The 25,047-nt window shown below is 56.0% G+C and overlaps 2 protein-coding genes across 5 annotated transcripts in view; one reads left to right on the forward strand and one right to left on the reverse strand.

Moving 5' to 3' along the window:
* The first annotated feature begins 5,031 nt into the window (after positions 1-5,031).
* On the forward strand, positions 5,032-6,542 carry LOC135188199 (corticoliberin-like). Of its 2 annotated transcripts, none has more exons than XM_064167497.1 (2): positions 5,032-5,052; positions 5,916-6,542. In XM_064167497.1, exon 2 carries the CDS (start codon positions 5,940-5,942, stop codon positions 6,330-6,332), a length of 393 nt encoding a protein of 130 aa, XP_064023567.1. In that variant the 5' UTR covers positions 5,032-5,052; positions 5,916-5,939; the 3' UTR covers positions 6,333-6,542. The 2 variants fall into 2 exon arrangements, with proteins under 2 accessions (XP_064023567.1, XP_064023568.1); XM_064167498.1 differs by having other exon boundaries at positions 5,046-5,111.
* Positions 6,543-12,568: 6,026 nt separating this feature from the next.
* DNAJC5 (DnaJ heat shock protein family (Hsp40) member C5) overlaps positions 12,569-25,047 on the reverse strand; it is a 39,968-nt gene continuing 27,489 nt past the window's right edge. For all 3 annotated transcript variants that reach the window (XM_064168067.1, XM_064168065.1, XM_064168066.1), the window contains 4 exons: positions 24,112-24,249; positions 20,410-20,623; positions 18,722-18,893; positions 12,569-18,168 (listed from right to left, as the gene is read on the reverse strand). In XM_064168067.1, the coding sequence (XP_064024137.1) occupies positions 18,065-18,168; positions 18,722-18,893; positions 20,410-20,623; positions 24,112-24,218 (597 nt within the window). In that variant the 5' untranslated portion in view covers positions 24,219-24,249 and the 3' untranslated portion in view covers positions 12,569-18,064. The remainder of the gene's footprint in view (positions 18,169-18,721; positions 18,894-20,409; positions 20,624-24,111; positions 24,250-25,047) is intronic.

Raw genomic sequence — 25,047 nt, forward strand, 5'->3', positions numbered from 1 at the left:
CTTCTCTGCTTTCTCTTCCCTCAAAGGCCGTGGGGGTCTAGGAGAGCAAATGGCACAGGGCATGGGTGCCGTGGCACGGGGGTTGGCAGCTGCCTGGGCGAGGGGCATCTCCAGGACTGTCTAACCTGAGAATGGTGAAACTTCAGGGTCAATCTCAGGTTCGTCAGCCCATGAGATGCCTTCTCCAGAGCAGGATGGGCAGCGCTGGCCCCCACCAGCACCACGGCCACCCCCTTGCAGCCAGCACTCCAGGAGGGACAGCGGAGCTCAGTCTGCAGCCTCTGCTCAGCGCTCCGGTGAAGCCCTGCAGGGCTGTTTGTGACGATGGGGAGGGCCCAAGGTGGGTGCCAGTCCCCAGGGAACAAAAGTGGCCTCCAGTTCCTCGGGAGAAGCTGCTGGAAGCTGGGCCACGTTTTGGCAGCGCCGCCGGGGTCAAGCGAAGCGTCACAAGGCAGAAGCTTCCCAGCGCCTAATTAGGAGCCCCTCTGACTGCAGCAGCTGTGAGGCTGGGGACCCGTGGCTTTGCCAGCCGCCAAGCGGAGCTGAAGGGTGAAGCTGGCATCCCTGGAAGCATCATTAACACCTCGCTCGTCGCGTCCCTGCCGAGAGGAAGCGACAGCAGCATCCCTGAATGCGGTGATAATGAATCCCCAGGCAGCCTGCAGGGCCCATCAGTGCTGAACGTGTCAGTGCTTTGTGGAAGGGGGTGGGGGGGAAGAGTTAACTTTCCGAGTTGAGCTTCCTAAATAAAAGACCAGTGTGAGATTCCTCTGTTGGATTCACCATCACTCCCTAAGTGTCCAATCCTAAAGCAGAAGGAGCGAAAGGAAAAGGGTCCAAAGTTTTGCCAGTCCCAGGGCTGGGCAAGGAGGTACTGAAGGAACAGAGCTGCTGGCCAAGGAGGTACTGAAGGAACAGAGCTGCTGGCCAAGGAGGTACGGAAGGAACAGAGCTGCTGGTCAAGGAGGTACTGAAGGAACAGAACTGCTGGCCAGGAGGATGGAGTAGATGATCTCTGAGGTTCCTTCCAACCTGAGTGATCCCACGATGCCAGGAGGTTGTCCACCAAGGAGCAGCTCTGCCTGGTCAGAGGGTTTGGCTAGGTGGTCTTTAAAGGTCCTTTCTAACCCAAACCACTCTGTTGGCTCAGCCCTCCTGAGCTGAGGTGGCCCTCAATGCCCCATGAGCAATGCTTTGGACATTACACCCCTCTGCTGTGGCTCTCACCTCAGCCCTTCCAGGCTTTGCCTCTGCAGAGGGTCACAGGTGGTGGGGCAAGAGTTCTGCAGAGAGAGCCCAGCCCCACATGCAGCCACCAGGGCACAGTCACTGCAGGGCAGCCCCAGAACATGGCACCTGCCTGCAGTGGAGGCTCCTTGGCTGCCCCTGCCCTGAGTCAACTGGGGTCACAGAATGCCAGCGTGGTGGGGTTGGAAGGAACCTCTGGAGATCATCCAGGCCAACCCTCCTGCTAAAGCAGGGCAGCCACAGCAGCACAATGTCCAGGTGGGGTTGGAAACTCTGCAGAGAAGGAGACTCCACAGCCTCTCTGGGCAGCCTGCTCCAGGGCTCTGCACCCTCACACCAAGCAAGTTCCTCCTCCTGTTCAGATGGAACCTCCTGGCTTCCAGTTTGTGCCCACTGCCCATTGCTTCTGGGTGCCACTAGTAAGAGCCTGGCCCCATCCTCTTGCCTCCCACAGCTCCTTTAGCTCTTGCTGAGCATTGCTGAGATGCCCTCTGGGGCTGCTCTTCTGCAGGCTCTCAGCCCCAGGGCTCTCACCCTTTGCTCCTCACAGAGCCCCTCAGCAGCTCTGCAGCCTCTGCCGGACTCTCTCCAGCAGTTCTCTGTCTCTCTGGAACTGGAGAGCCCAGAGCTGGGCAAAATACTCCAGATATGGCCTCATTAGGACAGAGCAGAGGGAAAGGAGAACTGCCCTTGCCCTGCTGGCCACACGCCCCAGGAGATCATTGCCCTGCCTGGCCGTGAGGACGCTCTGCCGGCCCCTGTGCCGCCTGTGCTCCGGCGCTCCCGGCTGCTGCTCTGCAGGTCTCCAGCAGCTCAACCCCTCAGCTGTACTGCTGCAGGGGTTATTTGTCCCCATGGTCACCCACGCCCATGCTTGAGCCCCAAACTCACACACAGATACTGCACCGATGCTGCCCCATGGCAGAGAGCAGCTGGGTGGGCACCCAGCAGCAGCGTGAGGGCAGCTCCACTCCTCAGCACTGTGGCTGCAGTCGCTGATGGATCCTCTTCCTTGGGTCTGGGGGTAGGGGGCAGCTGAACCATTTGCCCTCAGCACCCACCTGCTCTGGGTGATGCCCTGGGAGGCACAGGCAGGGTGGCAGCAGCCTCTCCAGCCAAGGGTCCTGCCAGCACTGGTTTAGGGGGCACAAGCTGAGCCCCGCGGACAGTGGCATCATGGGGTCACGTCGGGGGGGAGCCGGGGTCGGGGGGAGGGCGGGCAGGCTCAGGTGGAGCGCTGGAAATTGCAGCAGCTCTGGGTGCTTGAGGGAAGAAAAGCCCTTGCACAATGCACCCCGCACAAAGCCCGCGGCAGGCACTTCACCTCCCCACGGCCGCTTCACCTCCGCCAGGAGCTATTCTGCAGCTTGGGGGGTGCGGGGGGAGGGGGGAGGGCGTCTGAAGGAGCCCCTCACTCACCACCAACCCCCTTAGCTCTTCTCGGTGACCCTCCAGAAAGCAGCTGAGCCCTGTTCGTTCAGGTGGCTGCTGAGCTGGAGGCGCTCGGGGTTGGGGAGCTGGGGAGGCGGTGGGAGGGGGGGGGGTAAGGTTCTCGCTGTGTTCATTCAAGTTCCATTTAATGGGCTCTGTTGTTTGGCTTTTTCTCTTGATTGTTGCCGTTTGGTTTGTTGTTGTTTTGGGGTTTGGGTTGGGTGTTGTGGGGTTTTTTTTTTCTCCTCCTTTTCACTTGAAATGTTTATTCCTCGCGAGGGGATTTTAATTCTAGAGGCAGCAGCAGCAGCAGCAGCACTTTGGCGAGCTGAAGTGATTGCTGATGGAGTGATGGAAGCTCCAGCAGGGAGGGAGGGAGGACAAGGCAAATGAATCACAAAGCTGAAGCTTTCGGAGCCCCGAGTGCGGCGCAGGGGTGCGCGGCCGCGGTGGGGGCCAGGGCAGGAATGAGCCTTTGATCCTCCAGCAAGACCGAGAAAAAAAGAGGTGGGGAGGAGGGGGCAGGAGCACGCCGAGGCTCGGGAAGAGGAGTTTGCGTCTGCAGGAGGCCAGGATGAATCACCCGCAGGAACTGGGGCTGTGTCTTCAGCGGGCAACTTGGGGAGGAGAAATCTCTGCCAGCGCAGGGCTGGGCGCTGGACCGCAGGCAGCCGTCCCAGCCCCTCTGCCCTGGGGGGGCCGCAGGAGAACGAGTGAGGCTTTGTGCCCCCCGTGCCCCGAAAGATGTCCCCAGCGTGACCTGTGTGGGGGGAGGCTTGCCTGGCTGGTCCTGCTGCCCCCCCACCCCGCAGCTGGCTGGGTCGTATACAGGGGGTCTGTCATGCACAATACACCCCCAAACTCCCCCAGCCCTCTGGCACGCACAGCAACACCCCTCAGAGCATCCGTGCCCGTGGGCATGCCCCGCAGACTCCACACAGCCCCCCCGGCTCTCCCCCCTGTCACCCCCACACACCCCCTGTATCCCCTCCCCCCCCCCAGGCTCTCCTCCGCCCTGTGTACCCTGCTGTGCTCCCCCAAACTTCCACCCCCATAATCTCCTGATTCTCACTCCCAGGCCTCCCGGCTCTTGCTCCCCAGACTCTGGCCCCTCTCACCCCCATATACTGCCATGTGCCCCCCATATTCTTCCCCCCCCCCCCCCCGCCCCGGATTCTCACACCCCTCTGTGCTCCCCCAGACTCTTTCCCCATTGTGTCTCCACAGCCCTCAGAATCTCCCCACTCTGTACCCCCAGACTCACACGACTGTAAACCTCTGTGCCCCCCACCCCAAATTTCACTCCCTCTCTCCCCCAGACCCTTCCTCTCTTCCAATATCCCCTGCCACCACCCTCAGTTCTCACCTCCTCACCCTTAAACACTCTTGTGTCCCCTCATATGCTCCCCCAGACTTTCCCCTCTGTGGTCCCCCATGTGCCCTCCAGACTCTGTCCCCTCTCACCTGTCACCCCTTCCTTATCCCCACATCACCCCCCCAGACTCTATCCCCTCTCACCTGTCACCCCTTCCTTATCCCCACATCACCCCCCCAGACTCTATCCCCTCTCACCTGTCACCCCCCCCTTATCCCCACATCACACCCCCAGACTCTATCCCCTCTCACCTGTCACCCCCCCTTATCCCCACATCACCCCCCCAAACTCTCTTCCCTCTCACCTGTCACCTCCCCCTTATCCCCACATCACACCCCCAGACTCTATCCCCTCTCACCTGTCACCCCCCCTTATCCCCACATCACCCCCCCAAACTCTCTTCCCTCTCACCTGTCACCTCCCCCTTATCCCCACATCACCCCCCCAGACTCTCTTCCCTCTCACCTGTCACCCCCCCCTTATCCCCACATCACACCCCCAGACTCTGTCCCCTCTGACCTCTGTCACCCCCCCCTTATCCCCACATCACCCCCCCAGACTCTATCCCCTCTCACCTGTCACCCCCCCTTATCCCCACATCACACCCCCAGACTCTGTCCCCTCTCACCTCTGTCACCCCTCCCTTATCCCCACATCAGCCCCCCCAGACTCTCACCCCTGTGTGCCACTGTGCCTCCCCGAGTCTCCCCCCAAGCCCCTCACCCCTGCCCCCCACTGTGCCCCACTCTGTCCCCCCTAGACCCCCACCGCTGTGTCCCTCAGTCTCACCTCCTCACCCCCATGTGTGTCCCCCAAGCCCCTCATCCTATCCCACCTCCTCCCCCCCCGCCCCGCTCCCGGTGGGTTCAGCACCGCGGACAGCTCGGGGGGGCTGTGTCCGGCTATAGCGCGGTCACGTGGGCCCCGCCGCCCCCTTTATAGCGCGGAGCAGGGCGGGCGGCGCTCAGTGTCCTGCGGGCAGCGGCGGACAGAGAGCGGTGAGCGGCACCGGCACCGGCACCGGCGCGCCCGGGCCCCGGGGGTCCCGCTCCGGGCGGTGAGGGAGGGGGCAGGCAGGAGGGTCTCGGGTTCCCTGGGCGGGAGGGGTCCCGGAGCTCGGGAAGTCTCGGAGGGTCCCAAGGGTGGGTCCTAGCGGGAAGGGTGTCCCGGATCTGAGCCGCGCATCCCAAAGGAGTCCGGATCCCGGCACATCCCGGGGGGGGGTCTCACGTCCTAGAACCATAAGGTCCCGGATCCCGGGGCTGGTGTCCCAGGTGGAGGATGGATCCCTTCCCCCGGGCGGGAGGATCCCAAGGTCCCCAGAGGGTTCCAGATCCCAGGGACAAGAGGGTCCCACGGAGTCCAGACCCGGGAGCAGGAAGATGCCACGTGCGGTGTCCCCCGGGTCTGGGGGGAGTCCGCCTCGTGGACAGCAGGGTCCCAGGTCTCCGGGGGGGTCCCAGGTCTCCGGGGAGGTCCCAGGTCTCCGGGGAGGGGTCCCAGGTCCCGGAAGGTCTCCTCTCGGGAGCAGGAAGGATCCCAGGTTCCAGGGGTCCCATGCTATCGGCCAAGGGTGTCCCATGCCCAGGAGAAGATCCATCCCGGGGGCAGGGGAGGTGCCCCTCACAGGTGTGTGTGGGGCTCCAGCCCCTTGCGGGGGGGGGAGGGGTCCTGTGAGGACGGAACCTCCTGAGGAGGAGGAAGGTCCCATGCCAGGGACGGGGGCGTGGGGGTCCCATCTCCGGGGTTCCCATCCTGGAGGACTCCATCTCCAGGGGTGGTGTGAAGCCCCCCGGGTGCCCCCTGACCGCAGTGGGGGGGATGTGGGGGGTCCGGGGTGGGTTGGGGGGGGTTCTTGCAGGTGTCTGGCCCCGGAGCGGCTGCCATGCAGGTCAGGATGATTTCGGCTGCCTCCGTCCTCGTCCTGCTCTTCCTGCCCTCGGAGACCTGCTCGCCGCTGCAGTGGCCCCGGGCTCCATCCCACCGGCTGACCCTGGCTCCGCAACCCACCTGGGAGCCCTGGCCGGCAGTTCCGCGACCTCCGGTCCCCACCAGCGGCCCCTTGCCCCAAAGACTGTGCCAAGGCCACGGGGCAGAGCCCGCCACGGCCCCCCGCAGCCCGCGGGCTGTGCCGAGCGGCAAGAGGCGAGACGGCAAACCCAACTCCCTGGATCTCACCTTCCACCTGCTGCGTGAGTTCCTGGAGATGTCCCGAGAGGAGAGACTGGCACAGAAGGCCCTCAGCAACAAGCTCTTGCTGCAGAGTATAGGAAAATGAGGGGGGGGACACTGATTTGAGGGGGGGAATGAAGGAGCCTGACCCCGTAGCGAGCAGCCGCGGCACAGCGGAGCTGGGCGGATGCTGCTGCCCGAGCCCCGGCTGGAGCCGTGCCCAGGGGTTGCCCTGGGCGGGGGGGGGTGGTCCTCATCGCTGTCCCCCCGACGTGTTGCTCTTGCTGTTGTCCATTAAATTTGCACTCATACCTGCCCCAGTGATGTGCTCCGAGTTCCTGTCCCTTCGCCCTGCCAGGTCCTATGTGGCACTGGCAAAGGGGAGCCTCTCCTCTGCCCCCCAGGAGGGGGTATCCCTGACTTGGAGCCCTCTGGATCCATCCTCTTTGAAGACACAGGGCTTGGGAACACGTTGGTGTCCTGATGTTGCAGCAACCACGGGTGCTGAGCACCTTCTCCCCTCCCAGACCTGCTCAAGCCCTACTCCCATCCACAGACACAAACCAGGTCTACCCAAAAAACCACTGCAGCCAATCCAGATGCCTCGAGCTGGCAGAAAATGTGCTGAGGGTCTTGGGCTGCCTGGGAGGTGGCATTGGTGATGGTGTCCCACCACAGCTCATCAGTAACCTGTGAGGGTTCAGCATCCCCCAGGAGCCCATCACCATCTCCCCTGACTCCATCACCACAACGACCTCACCTCGACCTCCTCACCGCTACCCATGAGGCCAGACACCAGCAGCCCACAGACACCTGAAGGTTCCTCATCCTCCCCCTGGAGCTGCACCAGCAGCAGCTCCAGTGCTGGCAACCAAAAACATCCTGCAGAGCCACCCTGGGGCTCTCAAACCAAATCTGACCCTCTCTGAAGCTGGAGCTTACATGGGGACAAAGTTCCTCACTGCGGTCACTCTGAGGGCTTGGGGTGGGATTGTTCCTCCGCGGCTCCGTTTTCTCCCATCACCAAAAGGAGGTGAGGAACGCAGGAGAGCAGCGACTCCTGCGAGGACAGGGAGGAACCATCTGTTAAAGCAGAGATGATCCCACCCAGCCTGAGCCGGCTGGAGCTGCTCAGCAGCACTTCAAACCCTTTCTCCAAACCTGGGCTCTGCCTGGGGCAGGGGGAGAGGTCTGAGCTGAGACCTCCCCAACCCGGTGGGAGGAGGAAGATTTCTGCTCCTTGCTTGGTGCCAGCAGCAGCCTAGGGCGAGACAAGTGGCATGGGACTTTGGGGGAGCTGGCTGTGGGGCTCCCTGCCTGGAGGGCTGTGGCAGACATTTCTCTCTGGCATGCTGTGCCAGAGACAGCAGCTGGTACCTCCTGCTACCTCCTGAGGGGCCTGGCACCATGCGTGGGCATCAGCCAGCTCTGTAACCACAGAGCCCTCCTGGGAGCGTTCACCAAGGGGGGGTTTGCTCCAAGCCCCAGGCTGGGATTTGCATCCAGGTGAGATTCCTGACAGGCGCCCTGCAGAGACTTGTAAACATTGCTGAGATCCCTCTCGGTGCCACCCAGAGGACAGGGGAGAGAGGAGACCTCACCCAGCCCCTGGGCTGCAGAGGGTCCTTCTCTGGAGACCTGCAAGGGCCACCTGGGGGTGCTCCAGTGTGCCCTGCCCTGGGCGACAGTGCTCTGGCAGGGGGGGTTGGACTTGATGACTTTTCAAGATCCCTTCCCACCCCTAACATTCTGAGACTGTGATTAAGTCCAACCCCCTGCCAGAGCAGGATCATCCAGGAACACATCCAGGTGGGGTTGGATGTCTCCGGAGGAGACTCCACAGCTCCTCTTGCAGCCTGCTCCAGGGCTCTGCACCCTCACAGGGACAAAGTTTTCCCTCCTGTTCCCATGGCACCTCCTCTGCTCCAGCTGGCACCCAGTGCCCCTGTCCTGGCATTGGACATCCCTGAGCAGATCTGGCTGCATCCTCCCCACACTGCCCTGCACATCTTCATCACAGCAGTGAGGGCAGCCCTCAGGCTCCTCTGCTCCAAGCTGCACACCCCCAGCTCCCTCAGCCTTTCAGTCTCCTCTTCTCCAAGGTGAACTGGCCCCCAGCTCCCTCAGCCTTTCAGTCTCCTCTTCTCCAAGGTGAACTGGCCCCCAGCTCCCTCAGCCTTTCTCAAGTGTTCTCTTCCCCAAACAGCCCCAGCTCCTTCAGCCCTTCAGTCTCCTCCATGCTTAAGCCCCCCAAGCTCCTTCATCCCTTCAGCCTCCTCCAAGCTAAAGCCCCCCCCAGCTCCTTCAGTCTCCTCCAAGCTAAAGCCCCCCTGCCTCCTTCAGCCCTTCAGCCTCCTCCAAGCTAAAGCCCCCCCAGCTCCTTCAGTCTCCTCCAAGCTAAAGCCCCCCTGCCTCCTTCAGCCCTTCAGCCTCCTCCAAGCCAAAGCCCCCCAAGCTCCTTCAGCCTCCTCCAAGCCAAAGCCCCCCCAGCTCCCTCAGCCCTTCAATCTCTTCTCCAAAGCAAACAGCCCCAGCTCCTTCAACCTTTCATCCTCCTCCAAACTAAAGGCCTGCATCTCCCTCTCACACCTTCCCTCCTCATCTTTCAGCATCTTCACCTCTCCTCCTGACTCTCCCCCCCAGACCAATCTTCAGCCATCCCTTCCAACCCCAACCCTTCAAGGTGGGAGGGGGGGGAAGAAAGAAACCCCAAAGAGAAGCAACCCAGCCAGCATCTCTGCATTGAAAACATTTATTTTACAACAGTGGTTTGTTGTTGCTTGGAATTCTCTCTCTCTTTTTTTTTTCCTCTCATATAACTTAGCAATCTTTTATTTATTTATTTCTTCTTTCTTTTTTTTTTTTTTTTCTCCTTTTGGTGTTTTTTTTTGTTTGTTTTTTTTTGTTTTTTTATTTTTTTTTTTTTGGTGGTTTTAAACTTTATATCCAGACAGAACAAGACACAAAATCACCATGCTAGAAACAGAGAGGAGAAAAGAAATTAAAAACGAACCAAACGAACCCAACAAAACCAAAACAAACCTCCCCCCCCCCCCCCCCCCCCCCCTAAAGAACTCCTCCTGCTGGCAGCCACAGTCGTGTGTTAGGTACAGGAGCTCAGTAGGAATCCAGTGTTAAAAACCACTCCACGAAACGCTCAGACAGCCACAGCTACTTTACAGACAGCTCAAAGTGTGGTCCTTGAGAACATAACAAAATAGAGATATATATGTCTATAGTATCAGCATTTAGCCAGGTGCAGGCTCTTCTATACTTCCATTCTGGGGTGGTTTGGGTGATGGGGTTTATTTTACATTGATTTTTTTCCCCCCTTCCCTCCCTCTCACCCTTCCCCTCCCCCCTAGTTTTAAAGATGAGGTCCTCAACTCTCGTTGGGGTCCTGTCTCTCTTTCCCCTACCCTCGCCGCATCCCATCCCATCCCATCCCATCCCGCCCTGGCGTTTGAAGTGCAGTGCAGAAAGAGCCTCCCCAGCAGCTTCAGCTCCTTCAGAGGTCAAAAGAAAAAAGCCCCCCTCCTCCCCACTAAGGATTCCAGGAATCAGGGCCTTGCTTACATGCAAAATGAAGAGAAAGCAGCTTGGGTGGAACGCAGACCCTGGGGGCATCATCCCCAGGCCTGGAGATGTGGCAGAGGTGGGGGGGGAGGGGAGGAATGGCAGCGATTGGCTCTGGCCGAGGGAAGAGTTTGGCAAAGCTCCAAGGTGCTCCTGCTGCGCTGGGCACAAACACAACTGCAAGGGTGCAAGAGAAAGGAATCCCCCTCCCAGGTCTGCTTTAGAGCCCTGCAGTGCTTTGGGGGGCAGGGAACAGTCCCTGGAAGGAAAGGCTCAAGGAGGGATCAGCTCTGGCTCTGCCTGGAAGTGATCTGGTGGTTCCCACACACCTGCATCCTGGGCACAGCCATGGTGCCCTCACACAGAGCTCCACCAGATCCTGGCCACAGCCACAGTGCTCTAACACAGAGCCCTACCTGATCCTGGGCACAGCCACAGTGCCCTAACATAGAGGCCAGTCTGATCCTGGGCACAGCCATAGTGCCCTCACATAGAGCCCCACCAGATCCTGGGCACAGCCACGGTGCCCTCACATAAAGTCCCAGTGCCCTAACATAGAGCCCCATATGATGCTGGGTACAGCCACAGTGCCCTAACATAGAGGCCAGTCTGATCCTGGGCACAGCCATGGTGCACTAACACAGATCCCAGTCTGATCCTGGGCACAGCCATGGTGCCCTCACACAGAGCCCCACCAGACCCTGGCCACAGCCACGGTGCCCTCACACAGAGCCCAGTCTGATCCTGGGCACAGCCATGATGCCCTCACACAGATCCCAGTCTGATCCTGGGCACAGCCATGATGCCCTCACACAGATCCCAGTCTGATCCTGGGCACAGCCATGGTGCCCTCACACAGATCCCAGTCTGATCCTGGGCACAGCCATGGTGCCCTAACACAGAACCTCACCAGACCCTGGCCACAGCCATGGTGCCCTCACACAGAGCCCCACCAGACCCTGGCCACAGCCATGGTGCCCTCACACAGAGCCCCACCAGACCTTGGCCACAGCTATGATGCCCTCACACAGAGCCCCACCAGACCCTGGCCACAGCCATGGTGCCCTCACACAGAGCCCCACCAGACCTTGGCCACAGCTATGATGCCCTCACACAGAGCCCCACCAGACCCTGGCCACAGCCATGGTGCCCTAACACAGAGCCTCACCAGACCCTGGCCACAGCCATGATGCCCTCACACAGAGCCTCACCAGACCCTGGCCACAGCCATGGTGCCCTAACACAGAGCCCCACCAGACCCTGGCCACAGCCATGATGCTCTCACACAGAGCCCCACCAGACCTTGGCCACAGCTATGATGCCCTCACACAGAGCCCCACCAGACCCTGGCCACAGCCATGGTGCCCTAACACAGAGCCTCACCAGACCCTGGCCACAGCCATGGTGCCCTAACACAGAGCCTCACCAGACCCTGGCCACAGCCATGATGCCCTCACACAGAGCCTCACCAGACCCTGGCCACAGCCATGGAGCCCTAACACAGAGCCCCACCAGACCCTGGCCACAGCCATGATGCTCTCACACAGAGCCCCACCAGACCCTGGCCACAGCCATGGTGCCCTAACACAGAGCCTCACCAGACCCTGGCCACAGCCATGATGCCCTCACACAGAGCCTCACCAGACCCTGGCCACAGCCATGGTGCCCTAACACAGAGCCCAGTCTGATCCTGGCTAAAACCATGGTGCATGACACAAAGCCCAACCTGATCCTGGGCACAGCCACAGTGCCCTCACACAGAGCCCCACCAGACCTCAGCTCCACACCCTGCAGGAACTCCAGGTCCTCCCAACTCAAACCAGGAGCATGCTCAATGGAGGAGAACCAGGCTGGACCATGCCAACCCCAACCCCACCACACTGTTCACTTGCAAACTCCCTGGGAGCAAGGAGGGGAGAAATGAGGAGGAAAAGCTTTGCTTCTCCTTCCCAGCCAGCTCAGCTCCTCCTGCTTGGAGCAGCCTTTTGTTTATACAACAGGATCCTTCTCCCCCCAACCCTTTTTTTTCCCCCCTTCATCAGCAACTCTCGTTTGGTTTTTCCTGCAGCTGGAAGGAAAAAAAAAACACACACACACACACACAAAAAAAAAGCACAATTTTGGACAGACAAACCCCAGCCAGGCTGGTGGAGAGCTCATGGCAGTCTTTTGCTCTTGTTTTTTTGGAGCCAACTTGTCCTTGGTTTGACCACCAAAGAAGTGAAATGAGCAGCAAGGAGGAGGTGCACTCCTGTGGTATAAATATCTACATATGTGCATATATACAGACAAGACACACAAGAGGCAACCCAAAGCTCCCAGCACAGCTTCCCACCCTCACCCTAGGAGCTCCCAGAGTCTCACCCTGCAGAGGGCAAGGTGGTGAAAAAGCAGGGCAAGAGGGAAAAAACAAACCAAAGCAATCACCATCCTCTGGCACACCTCTGCCACGGTGAAGTGCCCCACGGCCTGGCTTGCATGGCTCTGAGTGGCTCCAGATATGGCCTCTGACCCTCCTCCTTGCCTTCCTCCCCTGGAAAGCTGGAGCTGGCACTGCCCAGCTCTGCTCAGAGAGGCTGGGGCCAAGGGGCAGCTCCTGGAATTCAAGTATCTTGTGGAGTTTATGATGAGCAGCTGCTGGCAGACTGCAGGAGTCCCTCCCAGGGCTGGCTGGGGCAGGGACAGGGAGTAGAGGAGACAGCAGCACTGAAGAGTGGTTGGGCAGTTGCTGTGGGAGCTTCCTCCAGACAGAGACACAGCCAGGGAGAGCCACAGGCAGTTCCCAGCCTCTTCCCTTCTGAACAGCAAAGAGCAGCTCCCTGGGTGGCACTGGCATTTGATGTCCACTCGAAGGCTCATCCTCGGGGCTCAGGGCCTTTGGTTTGTGCGCAGGTCCCAGACACAGCTCCCCTCAGCATCCTCTTCTGGCCAAGAAAGCAGCTCTTGAGGGGTGGGCAACTTCACCAAGTCCTGGGGCAAGCCTCCTGATGATGCAGGACGTGGAGCAGAGCAGGGCTCTGGCAGGGCTTGAGCCACTTGTCACTCTTATTAGCTCCCAGTTAAGTTCCTCTCAAGGGGTGTGAAGCAGTAGCTGGTATCATGATACACTGCACACCAGGAGATCTCCACTGGCAGCCAGAGCAGCAGCAGCAGCTGATGAAGCAGGGTGAGTTTACATCCACTTTACACTAGCAACACTCCTCCTGGGGGGGGTTCCTTCTCAGTGCTCTAAGAGCAACATGAACTTCAACAGCATCCAGCCAGGCAGCAGGTGGGGGCTGCCAAAGCCTCCCTGTGCCCCTGGCAGAAGCCTCCTGTCCCACACAAGGCTGTGAGCGGTTGCAGTGGGTAGGAAAAGCCTGCAGCACAAACACACTTGACAGCCCCAGAGATCCCCCCCAGATCTCATCAATCAACCTGGAAATATCAACACCACCAAAGGGATGGACCAAGGGCACAAAGCAGCTGATAAAAGTAGGTCCCAAGCGGTGCAGAAGGTGCAGATGCTCTGCTAAAGCCACCCCAAGAGCACAGAGATGTCCCTCTACAGCACCACACAACCACTTCAGGGCTGGGACAGGAGTTCTCTGCTGAGCTACAGCACACCTGCAGCGTTCAGCAGCTGGCACAAAGGGCTTTGACACCTCCCTGCCAGGGGGCTTGAGCTGCTTGATTCTGACTGCAACCCCTCGACCCCAAACCTCAGAGCATCACATTTTGAAGCAGAACAATGATATCTAAAGCAGTTTAAAAAGGTTACAGACCTAAAGAGGAGCCTGAAAAGGAGACTGAACGGCTCTAAAGCATCGCTGTGTGGAATCAGCAGAGCTCTCCTCCTCTCGGGGGCCAGGGGGGTGGCCAGCAGCAAATGTGTATGCAGATAAATGGGGCAGGATTCCCTACAAACACCACTACCACAGCAAGCTGGCATCCGGGGGGGGGTGCAGCACCACTCCATCCCACTTCGAGTTTGTCCTGACAGTGCATTTTTGGAGGGGGGGGAAGGGGATCTGTCCAGTCCCAACCAGGATGGGGCACCAGGTCCAGCGCCGCTTCCTTCTGCAGGAGGGAGGGTACCTGAGAGTGCTCCACAGCCAGGCAGGAGCTCTCCCTGCTCACCCCTCAGCTATCAACAGCTTCTCCGTGCTCAGGAGGTGGAGGCAGTGGTCCTGAACACCAGCCAGCAGCAGCTCTCCACATCAGCTTCTCCCCTCATCAGGAGGTTGCTGAAGAGGTTTGATGGAACTGCTGCGGCAGAGCTCTCAGGCAACTTGTAAGAACAAACATGATACAACTTGGAACAAACAAACAAAGAGGGGAAAAAGAAAGGAAAGAAAGGAAACAAAAAACAAAACAAAAAAAGACAAGAATGAGCCAAAGTTTTAACTCTGGCAACAGAGGGAAGAGATCAGCAGTGCTCAGGGTGAACTGGGGAGGAAACATTCTGCAGCTAAAGCCAGGGAAGGGCTGCGGTGCCTGCAGGGCTGCTGCAGCTGCCCAGCAATCCTCTGCAGCAGGCTTTTTACTCATCCTTCCCAGCACAACTCTGCATTTAGCAAGATGCCATTTGGCCTTTTGGAAGTGCAACTCATGTTAGAGGCCAGGATAGTCCTCTGGGTGCCTGCCTGGTGTGAAGCCACTCACCTTCTGCTGACACCAGGTTTGGTTTGGAGAGGCTATGTTTGAGCAGAGACAGGGTGAGAGGAGCTATGGTCAAGGTAATGATCTGCAATGCAGAGGTTAGAGATGGGCAAGCTTCAAACAGCTTCAGAAACCAGGAATGTTCACCTCAAAACCTCTTTTCCAGCCATTCCTTCTCACTGGGCTATCTCAGAGTGGTTTCCCTTGGAGCATCAGCTCACAGCAGTGCCCATAAACAGCACTCACAGGCACAGCTGAAAGGAACTTGGTCTCTCTCAGACTCAGGCCTTGCTAAGTCAGGGCTAAGCCAGCAAATGCTGTCTCCTCCCACACAATACAGGCAACAGCATCTCCTCTGATCCTCACCTTCTGCCCACACCCCTCGGTGCATCACAAGGCAGAGCCACAACCTCCTGCCAGCCTTCCCACTTCAGTGGGGGTGGCTCAGAGGGGTTGAGAACTGAGAAATGATTCCAAATTAAGAGCAAGGAGGAGCCCAGAGGGGTCAGACCTGCTCCACAACAGCCAGCACAACTGCCTCTGTGTCACCACAGTGACGTGGAGGGTAACAAACTACAGCACACAGGGCCACAGCCTCTTCCTCCTCCTGCTGAACCCCTCTGATCCATCACAAAGCCCTAACCCTCCCCTCCAACCCAACACTTCACCCTTATTAACCAAGAACATCATTTGCACACAGGAAAGGTCAATTCTAAGCAGTGGCATTTAGGGGAGCAAAGCTTGCAGCTACCCAAGCATGCAGTTCAGCACCAAGACCAGGCTGCAGGCAAAGCCACCAAGGACAACCAATGTGACACTCATTCTGAAGCCTAAACCACTACTTTTTCAGGCTAAGGGGTCAAAGCCTTTGAATTAAATAAGGGTCCAATCTCTGGAGGTGTTGGGAGGTCAGGCTGGATGAGGGCCTTGAGTGACCTGACCTAGTGGAAGGCTGGCAGGGGGTTGGAATTGGATGAGCTTTAAGGTCCCTTCCAACCTAAAACCATTCTATCAATCTCTAAAAGACCCAAACCATCCTCTCCTCAGGGGCCACCCAGGAGACCTTTGCTGATAAAAACCAACAAGCTAAAAGTTACCTCCCATGAAGCCACCAAATTTCAGGTCTGAAAGGACTGTTGGCAAGGGAGGGACAGCTCAAAGAGGTTGCTGCTGAGATCCAGCCAGCTCATTAAAAGTAGTATCTCCTTTCAGGAGCAACTTCTGGGCCCAGGCAAAGTGGGTTTGCAAACTTCCCTCCCCAAGCACTGAGTCCATAGCTAAGAACATCTTCCCCTCCCCAGCAGGCTTTAACACTGCTCCATGGCAGGTTTTACAGGCTCCATTGTCTTCAACTCATGCAACAGCAGCAGGAAAAGCTACTTGGAATGATTCCCTGACAGGCTCAGTCCCTTTCCTGGTGGGTTTGTTACAGACTGACAGTGCTCAACCCCCTGCCAAAGCAACACCAGGGGCTGGTGCAGCAGCAAAGAGCAGCTGGGGGCTGGAAAGAGACTCTTGAGAGAAACAGGAGAGGGAGGCAAAAAGGGAGGAGGAGAAGGAGGAAGAGGAGGAAGAGGAAGAGGAAGAGGAAGAGGAAGAGGAAGAGGAAGAGGAAGAGGAAGAGGAAGAGGAAGAGGAAGAGGAAGAGGGAGGCAAAAAGGGAGGAGGAGAGGGAGGCACAAAAGGGAAGAGGAGGAGGAGGAGGAGAGGGAGGAGAGGGAGGAGAGGGAGGAGAGGGAGGAGAGGGAGGAGAGGGAGGAGAGGGAGGAGAGGGAGGAGAGGGAGGAGAGGGAGGAGAGGGAGGAGAGGGAGGAGAGGGAGGAGAGGGAGGAGAGGGAGGCACAAAAGGGAGGAGGAGGAGGAGAGGGAGGAGAGGGAGGCAAAAAAGGGAGGAGGATGGGAGGGAGGCAAAAAAGGGAGGAAGAGGAGGGGAGTGAGGCAAAAAATGATGAGGAGGGGAGTGAGACAAAAAAGGGAGGAGGAGAGGGAGGCAAAGCAGAGGCTTGGTGCTATAAACCCACAATGATCAGAATGCATCAGGCTGTAACCAAGCAGTGACAGCCTAAGTTCTCTGGCAGCTGTTCTAGATCCACAGCAAGGATTGTGACCAACAAACCAAACGCCAGCAAGTCAACACCAAGCTTTCTGAACAGCACAATCTCAACAAAGCAGAGTTTGCAGAGCAGAATCCAAACAAAATTTGGTGTCACTACAGTGCAGGAAGCCTCTCAGTGATGTCCCTGCAGTTGTTCTGGGGAAAGCAGTGGTGGAAATGAATCTAAAGGCAGGGGACTGTGCAAAGGATAGACTAAAACACCCACCTGAGTACTTCCCAAAGGGGCTCATGTGAAAACTAAAGGGCTGGTTGGATGCTAAAAGCTTGAAGAGAAGAGACTCAACACCCAAATCATTTCCCCATCAAACACTCAAGTTTAGAGGGCACATATTTAAAACCCAATGAGGTTTTGTTCCTTCCTTGCTTGCATTTCACACCCTGCAGAATCTGCCCTGGTGCAAACCACCAGCTCAGCTTCAAGTTTCTCATGCAGCTCCCCCTCAAAAAAGAGATAAGGAAATCAACTGTGCCAAGCTGAGGCTTCTAAACCACCCAAACTCAACCCAAACCAGGATTGTGCTTGAAAAGGGAAAACCCCTCAGAGCCACCTTCAAAGCTGGGGTTGTGCTTACAGCATCATCCCCTGAAGGTCACCTTCCAGGCAAAGAGCTGCTCCTCAATTTACTCTTCCAAACTCTCCCTCTTTGTTGGTTTATTTCTCAAGGTAGATTTATTTAAGCTGAAAACCAGCAGCAAGGAGAACTCCAGCTCTGCTGGTTTTGGTTCTTGGCTTTGTAAACTTGCTGAGATAAAGACAAGAGGAATAGGAGGTGGGGGTGGGGGGGTGGAAAAAGGATTTGGGGTTAGTTGCACTCAAACCCATCAGCTTTGAGAAGGGTCTTCAAGAGCTCAGCTGCACAGAAGAGTGTTGGCTTCTGCCAGAAACTTCCAACTTCATTTTGGTTGGGGGGGGGGGGGGGGGTTTGGGGGTGGTGGGGGGATGGTTTTTCAGGCTTAAAATGCAGAATGCCTCCATCACATTGCTATTGGGACAGCTCAATACATTACAGCACAGACATTTAACAGAATTCCAGACATGCTAGAAAAGAACAAAAGGAGAAGAAAACAAAACAACAGAAAAATAAATCCCCCCTAAAAAAAAAAACAACAAAAACCCAAACAACAACAACAACCCCAAAACAGGAGGGGAAAAGAAGGTAAAAAAAAAATTGGAACCAAATAAAGACTGTAGCTAAACTGCTTTAAATACTGCATGCTACAGCACTTCAGGTATCCTCAAGATACGACACTGAAAGGGGACAAAAAGGCTGAAGGGATTACAAAATCCTTCTGGCAGGTTGGAAAGCTGCCTCCTGACTGGGGCAGAATTCAAGCTTTCCCCCTCCCCATTCTCTACTTCTAATGTTCATGATTCTAGTGTTGAGTTGGCCATGGAATTTTTAATAATAATAATAATAATAATAATAATAATAATAATAATAATAATAATAGCTTCTTGGTTTTGTTTGTTTTCTAATCCATTCTAAGGAGAGTGGTTCCTTAACTTAATTAAATCCATCGGTGTGGTAGCTGGGGTGGGAGTCAGCTGTGAGCTGGGTTGTCTCTGTGGCTGATGCTGGCTGTATCACTATAGGTGTTTCTGAGGCCTCTGGAAAGGGAAGATAAAAAAAGGGTTTAGGAGATCAAGGAGAATTAAAGACAATCACAGGATCTTAGGGGGTTGGAAAGGACCTTAAAGATCAGCCAGTCCAACCCTCCTGCAGGGACGTACCCAGCTCTGCAGAGAAGGAGACTCCACAACCTCTCTGGGTAGCCTGCTCCAGGGCTCTGCACCCTGTTCAGATGGAACCTTCTGGGCTCCAGTTTGTGCCTGTCCCTGGGCACCACTGACAAGGGTCTGGCCCCAGCCTCTTGCACCCCATAGCTCCTTTAGCTCTTGCTGAGCGTTGCTCAGCTCCCCTCTGGGGCTGCTCTTCTGCAGGCTCTCAGCCCCAGGGCTCTCAGCCTTTGCTCCTCACAGAGCTGCTCCAGGCCCCTCAGCAGCTCTGCAGCCTCTGCTGGACTCTCTCCAGCAGCTCCCTGTGCCACAAGCAGTCCCTCACCACCATCCACAATCTAAGACCTGTGCTGATCTCCACCAGCACCCAAAGCCCTCAGTCAGAGCCTGAGGATCACCCCAGAAATCGCACAGCATCACTTACCCCTTTCATCTGACTGCAACTGTGCCTCCAAGTCCTCTGGAGAGACGTAGTACTCCTGCTCCTCACCTTCAGGAGGTTTGGGTTTACACTTCCCACAGCAACAATTACAGCAGCAGCACAGACAGCAACAGCAGTAGCAGCCTGTGATGAGCCCACAGAACACAAACAAGGCCTGCAGAGGAGAGGAGGCAGAGAAATGGTGATAAGCTGTGGCCACTGAGTGAGTGAGACTCAAGAGATGGAAACCAGAGACCAAAAATGCAGCCACACAGAGACAGAACTTGCCAGCTAGAGCTTGGCACTGCAGCACCAAGAGAGGCAGGAAACATGGGCAGAGCTAGCTGCAGATTTCAAGGTTGTCTGAGCTGAAAAGCAGCAGCAAGAACTCAGCTCTGCAGGACTGGCATTTTGGGTGCTTGGTTTGCAGACTCCAGCTCTGCAGGGCTGGCATTTTGGGTGCTTGGTTTGCAGACTCCAGCTCTGCAGGACTGGCATTTTGGGTGCTTGGTTTGCAGACTCCAGCTCTGCAGGACTGGCATTTTGGGTGCTTGGTTTGCAGACTCCAGCTCTGCAGGACTGGCATTTTGGGTGCTTGGTTTGCAGACTCCAGCTCTGCAGGACTGGCATTTTGGGTGCTTGGTTTGCAGACTCCAGCTCTGCAGGGCTGGCATTTTGGGTGCTTGGTTTGCAAACTCACTTAGGTAACAAGGCAGGAAGAGGAGAAAAATCAAAAGAACTGCTTGGTTGCACTCAAAGGAAATCATGCAGTGAGATCAAGATGAAAATCAGGCTGAGTTTGCAACCTTGGAGTAGGCATTAGCAAGGAGTCTCCCAAATCCTCTTGTAAATCCACTATGAGGCCCAAGCTTCTCTGAGAAGTGAGGCCTTTGGGGAGTTCTGCATCACTGAGAGGTCACAGAAAACTATTCTGAACCAGAAACTGCAACAGTGAAACAAGATTCTTGGAAGAGACCCCCAAAAGTCAGCTTGTCCAACCCCTGCAGGCAGCTGGGACACCTCCAGCTAGATCAGGCAGCTCAGGGCCACATCAAGTTTGCCCTTGAATAGTCCCCAGGGATTGGGCCTCAAACACATCCCAGGGCAACCTGTTCCAGTATCTCACCCCCCCTCACTGTGCAGAACTTCCTCCTGATGTCCACTCTAAACCTCTGCTGCTCCAGTTTCAAACCACTGCCCTCATCCAGGTGTTTGAGGCCAGGCTGGCTGAGGCTGTGGGCAGCCTGCTCTAGGCTAGGGTGTCCCTGGGCATGGCAGGGAGGTTGGAACTAGATGATCCCTGTGGTCCCTTCCAACCCTGACTGATTCTATTATTCCTATCCCCACAGCCCCCCCACAGCCTTCCTGTAGGTCCCCTGCAGACACTGAAATGCAGCTCTAAGATCTCCATGGAGCCTTCTCCTCTCCAGGCTGAACAACCCCAACTCTTTCAGCCTGTCTTTGTAGGAGAGCTGCTCCAGCCCTCTGATCACCATAGTGACCCTCTTCTGGACCCCCTCCAGCAGCTCCACATCCCTCTCTGTAGAGGGCCCCACAGCTGACCACAGTTAGTTATCAAGAGGTTAGAAACTCAGCACCTCCAAAAGTCAACCCAAACCCAATCACCTAAGGGAGCTCTTTGGGAGTTTCAATGCCAACCCAGAGCAACTTCTCCCTGCTCTTTTCCTTACCTTGGCCCACCAGCTGGACAGCACAAAGTAGGTGTTCACGTTTTCCTCCCCAAACTGCTCTGCCACATAGAGCCCCAGGGAGCCATACTTGTCATAAATGTTTCTCTTGGTGGCATCTGTCAGGATGGCATGGGCATTATTGATCTCTTTGAACTTCTCTGCTGCCTCTGGATTATCAGGGTTTTTATCAGGGTGGTATTTCAATGCCAGCTTCCTGCAGAAAGAGCAAAGAGATTGTTAGGCTTTGGGTTCCTGGGCTTTGATTGTGGTTTTTTGGTCAGTTCTGTTGCCTGTCACTCAAGTTCCAAGCAGTTTCCTTCATCTCTGATTCAACCTCCCTGATGATTCTTCTTTAGGTGATAGCTAAAAGCTACAGCAGAGTCTTGCTCAGTTCACAGACTTCAAACTGGTTGCATTTGGCCCTCAGAAATCCAGGGAGGGAAAAAAACATGGAAACAAAAAAAAAACCACTGAAGAAAATGAAACCTCCTTTTTCACCCCTTGGCTCCAGCAATTTCCAACAGGGAGTTTTGCTCCTGCTATAGCAAAGAGCAAACTAACAGGAGCCAAAAAGAAAAAGCCACACCACAAGTCCAAGAGAGAGAACCAAAGACTAACTAAAAGCTAAGCTCTGCCACAGCTCCTCTGCAGTGTCTGAGCACAAAAGCAGAACAATCACTTGGGGTTTATTCATCAGTTCCTGGGCAGGAACAAAGCATTTTCAGTTTCAAATGTCTCAGAGTTTTGAGAGATGAGGAAATTACAACCTCCCCTGACAGTGCTGGATCTCTGACAACTAAATGAGAGCAGTTTACAGACCCCAGGCTCTGAAGACAGCACCAACAAATCAGATGATGCACTGACAAATTGCCCAGGCTGAGGGGAAGGTGCAGATTCTGACTGCTGGCTGCCAAAGAGTGTTAGCATTTGCCCCCTTGCAGTCACTAACACCATGGGGAGAAGTCTGTTTCCTTTGGTCAAGGAGGGAAAAAAAACAGCACAAAATTAATCAAGAGATTAAAAGTGAATATTAGGAATGAAGCCAGGAAGGTGCTGGCAGCAGGTTGCCCAGGGAGGGAGTCAAAGCTCCCCTGAAAGGCTGTAGCCAGGTGGGGTTGGGCTCTGCTGCCAGGCAGCCAGCAACAGAAGAAGGGGACACAGCCTCAAGCTGTGCCAGGACAGGTCTGGGCTGGATGTTAAGAGGAAGTTGTTGTCAGAGAGAGTGATTGGCATTGGAATGGGCTGCCCAGGGAGGTGGTGGAGTGGCCGTGGCTGGAGGTGTTGAAGCCAAGCCTGGCTGGGGCACTTAGTGCCATGGTGTGGTTGGTTGGGCAGGGCTGGGTGCTAGGTTGTGCTGGCTGAGCTTGGAGCTCTCTTCCAACCTGCCTGATCCTAGGATTCTGTGATCACCATTCATGATGAGGCTCAACAAGGCTCTGGACAACCTGTTCTAGTGGAGGATATCCCTGCTGACTGCAGGGGGGTTGGACTGGACAACCTTTGGAGGTCCCTTCCAACCCAAACCATGCTGTGAAACACACATCTGCAGGCAAGAGGACTCAGCAAGACCTGAACAGCTGCAAATGAATCAGGTGCCCAACTTGTAAGGAATCCTTTCACACTCTGCAATGCAAAACAATTAACATTTCCTTATCAGAAGATTTACTGTAGACCTTGAACTTAGCTGGCAGAGGAACAGGGGACACCTTGCACTAAAGCAGGTTGCTCAAGGCCTCAACCAACCTGGCCTTGAACACTTGCAGGGAGGGGAACACCTTAGTGCTGCCTGAAGGTGTAGAATGAAGCATTAGTTAGATGGTTTGAGTCTCTTCAGCAGGGGGGTGCTAATTGTGCAGAGCTGCCCAGGAGTTTTCTGGTGAATCATAACATCATTAAGGTTGGAGAAGATCTCCAAGCTCAGCAACTCCAACCATTAATGCAGCACTGCCAGGCCACCACTAAACCATGCAATCCTACAATGGGTTGGACTGCAAGGGACCTCCACAGCTCGTTCAGTGCCACCCCCTGCACTCAGCAGGGACATCCTCCCCTACAGCAGCTTGCTCACAGCCTGCTCCAGCCTCACCTGGAGCAGCTCCAGCCAGGAGGCCTCAGCTCCCTCCCTGGGCAACCTGCTGCAGTGCTCCAGCAGCCTCCTGCTGCACAACTTGTTCCTCACCTCCACTCTCAAGCTGCTCTGCTCTCATTCCAAACCACTGCCCTCAGCCTGTCCCTGCAGCCCTTTGGGAGCAGTCCCTCTGCAGCCTGCTTGTAGCTCCTTCAGGTCCTGGCAGGCTGCTCTGAGGTCTGCCTGGAGCCTTCTCTCCTGCAGGCTGCACACCCCCAGCTCCCTCAGCCTGGCCTCACAGCAGGGAAAGAAGTTTGGGTAAACGTGGAAAGACTGAAAGAAAAGAGTTTGGAGACAGAGAACCCTCGTGCAAGGGTAACTGCTGACCTCTAGTGTCACCTTCACACACTGCCACTCACCCACGAGTCTGTGAGACACTAGAACATGCTGCAGGTGAAGCAGCAATGGCACTGGAACAGATTTTGGAGGGATGTGGAAAGGGAAGGGGGGTTTATTTGATCAGTATGAAGCCATTTTATGTGTCCAACTCAAACTGGAGGGGGCTACAAGCAGGCTGCAGAGGGACTGTTGGCAAGGGGCTGTAGGGGACAGGCTGAGGGCAGTGGTTTGGAATGAGAGCAGAGCAGCTTGAGACTGGAGGTGAGGAACAAGTTGTGCAGCAGGAGGCTGCTGGAACACTGCAGCAGGTTGCTGAGGGAGGGAGCTGAGGCCCCATGGCTGGAGCTGCTCAGGGTGAGGCTGGAGAAGGCTGTTCTAGGGCAGGTCTAGGGCAGGATGTCCCTGCTGAGTGCAGGTGGTGGCACTGGGTGGCCTTTGGAGGTCCCTTCCAACCCAAACCATTCCAGGATTCTGTGGGCAGCACTGCACAGCTCTGGTCCCTGTAAGGGACACAAGGCCATGTAGTGCCAACAACTCACACCTCTGCCCAAATTCAAACCTCTGCCCACCTTAAACCCCTGCCCAACTTCTGCCCAACTTAAAACCACTGCCCATCTTGAACCTGCTCAACTTAAACCTCTGCCCAACTTAAACCCTTGCCCAACTTTAACCTCTGCCCAACTTAAAACCACTGCCCATCTTGAACCTCTGCTCAACTTAAACCTCTGCCCAACTTAAACCTTTGCCCAACTTTAACCTCTGCCCAAGTTAAAACCACTGCCCATCTTGAACCTCTGCTCAACTTAAACCTCTGCCCAGCTTAAAACCCCTGCCCAACTTCTGCCCAAGTTAAAACCACTGCCCAACTTAAACCTCTGCCCAACTTAAACCCCTGCCCAACTTAAATCTCTGCTCAACTTAAAACCCCTGACCAACGTCTGCCCAATTTAAACCTCTGATCAACTTAAACCTCTGCCCAACTTAAACCCCTGCCCATCCTAAGCTGAAGACCTTTCAGCAGGCCACTGCACACCCAGCTTCCCAGAGGGAAGATGTTAAGGTTCACAGCACTCATGCCCAAGCCCAGCCATGTCTTCAGGCTGGTTTTTGCCAGCAGCCAGGTTTTCACCCAGTTTTGTCACAAGAGGTTTAAATTAACCAACTCAAGCCTAGGCCAACACTTGACTAAAAGTCTTAGTGCTGCTGGGTAACAGGTTTAAAATGTGACCCTTCACCTGTATGACTTTTTGATGTCATCTGAAGTGGCATTCTTGTCCAAGCCCAGCACGTGGTACAGTGACTCTCCAGAGGTAGAGAGGGAGCGTTGCCTCTGGTCTGCCATCTTCAGCTAACTGAAGAGACACAGCTGGGCCCTGCCAAGAGAAGAAAGGGTTAAGAATCATAGAATCAGGCAGGGTTGGAAAGGACCACAAGGAGCAGACAGTTCCAACCCCCTGCCATGCCCAGGGACACCCTACCCTAGAGCAGGCTGCACACAGCCTCAGCCAGCCTGGCCTCAAACACCTCCAGCCATGGGGCCTCAACCACCTCCCTGGGCAACCCCTGCCAGCCTCTCACCACTCTCCTGCTCAACAACTTCCTCCTCACCTCCAGCCTCACTCTCCCCACCTCCAGCTTTGCTCCACTCCCCCCACTCCTGGCACTCCCTGAGAGCCTAAAAAGTCCCTCCCCAGCTTTTTTGGAGCCCACTTCAGATACTGGCAAGCCACAAGAAGGTCCCCTGGGAGCCTCCTCTGCTCCAGCCTGCACAGCCCCAACTCTTTCAGTCTGTGCTCACAGCAGAGCTGCTGCAGCCTCTGAGCATCCTCCTGGCCCTGCTCTGGACACTCTCCAGCATCTCCACATCCCTTCTGTCCCAGGGGCTCCAGAGCTGGATGCAGAAAGTGAAGAACACAGAACTGAGTCACCAAAGCACCCTTAAAGGTAGAGTTTGTTGGGGAGAATTTACCTTTTGGAGGGTTTAGATGTGCTTTGAAAAGGCTCAGTGGATGTGGGAGTCCACAAGTTATGAACCTCAGGGAATCAGCAAGGAAAAGCAGCAGGGAATTCTTTCAGCAAGACACCCAAAATCATCACTGAAAGAACCCAACCCTTCAACACCCAACATCTACAGCTGAGCTCTATCTATGGACTACACCACACAGCCCCAA

This window comes from Pogoniulus pusillus, chromosome 29 (genome assembly GCF_015220805.1).
Source record: "Pogoniulus pusillus isolate bPogPus1 chromosome 29, bPogPus1.pri, whole genome shotgun sequence".
NCBI lineage: Eukaryota > Metazoa > Chordata > Aves > Piciformes > Lybiidae > Pogoniulus > Pogoniulus pusillus.

Bases quoted from the DNA above. Each gene is read 5' to 3' on its own strand.
- LOC135188199 (XM_064167497.1), top strand. From the start codon at position 5,940: ATGCAGGTCAGGATGATTTCGGCTGCCTCCGTCCTCGTCCTGCTCTTC.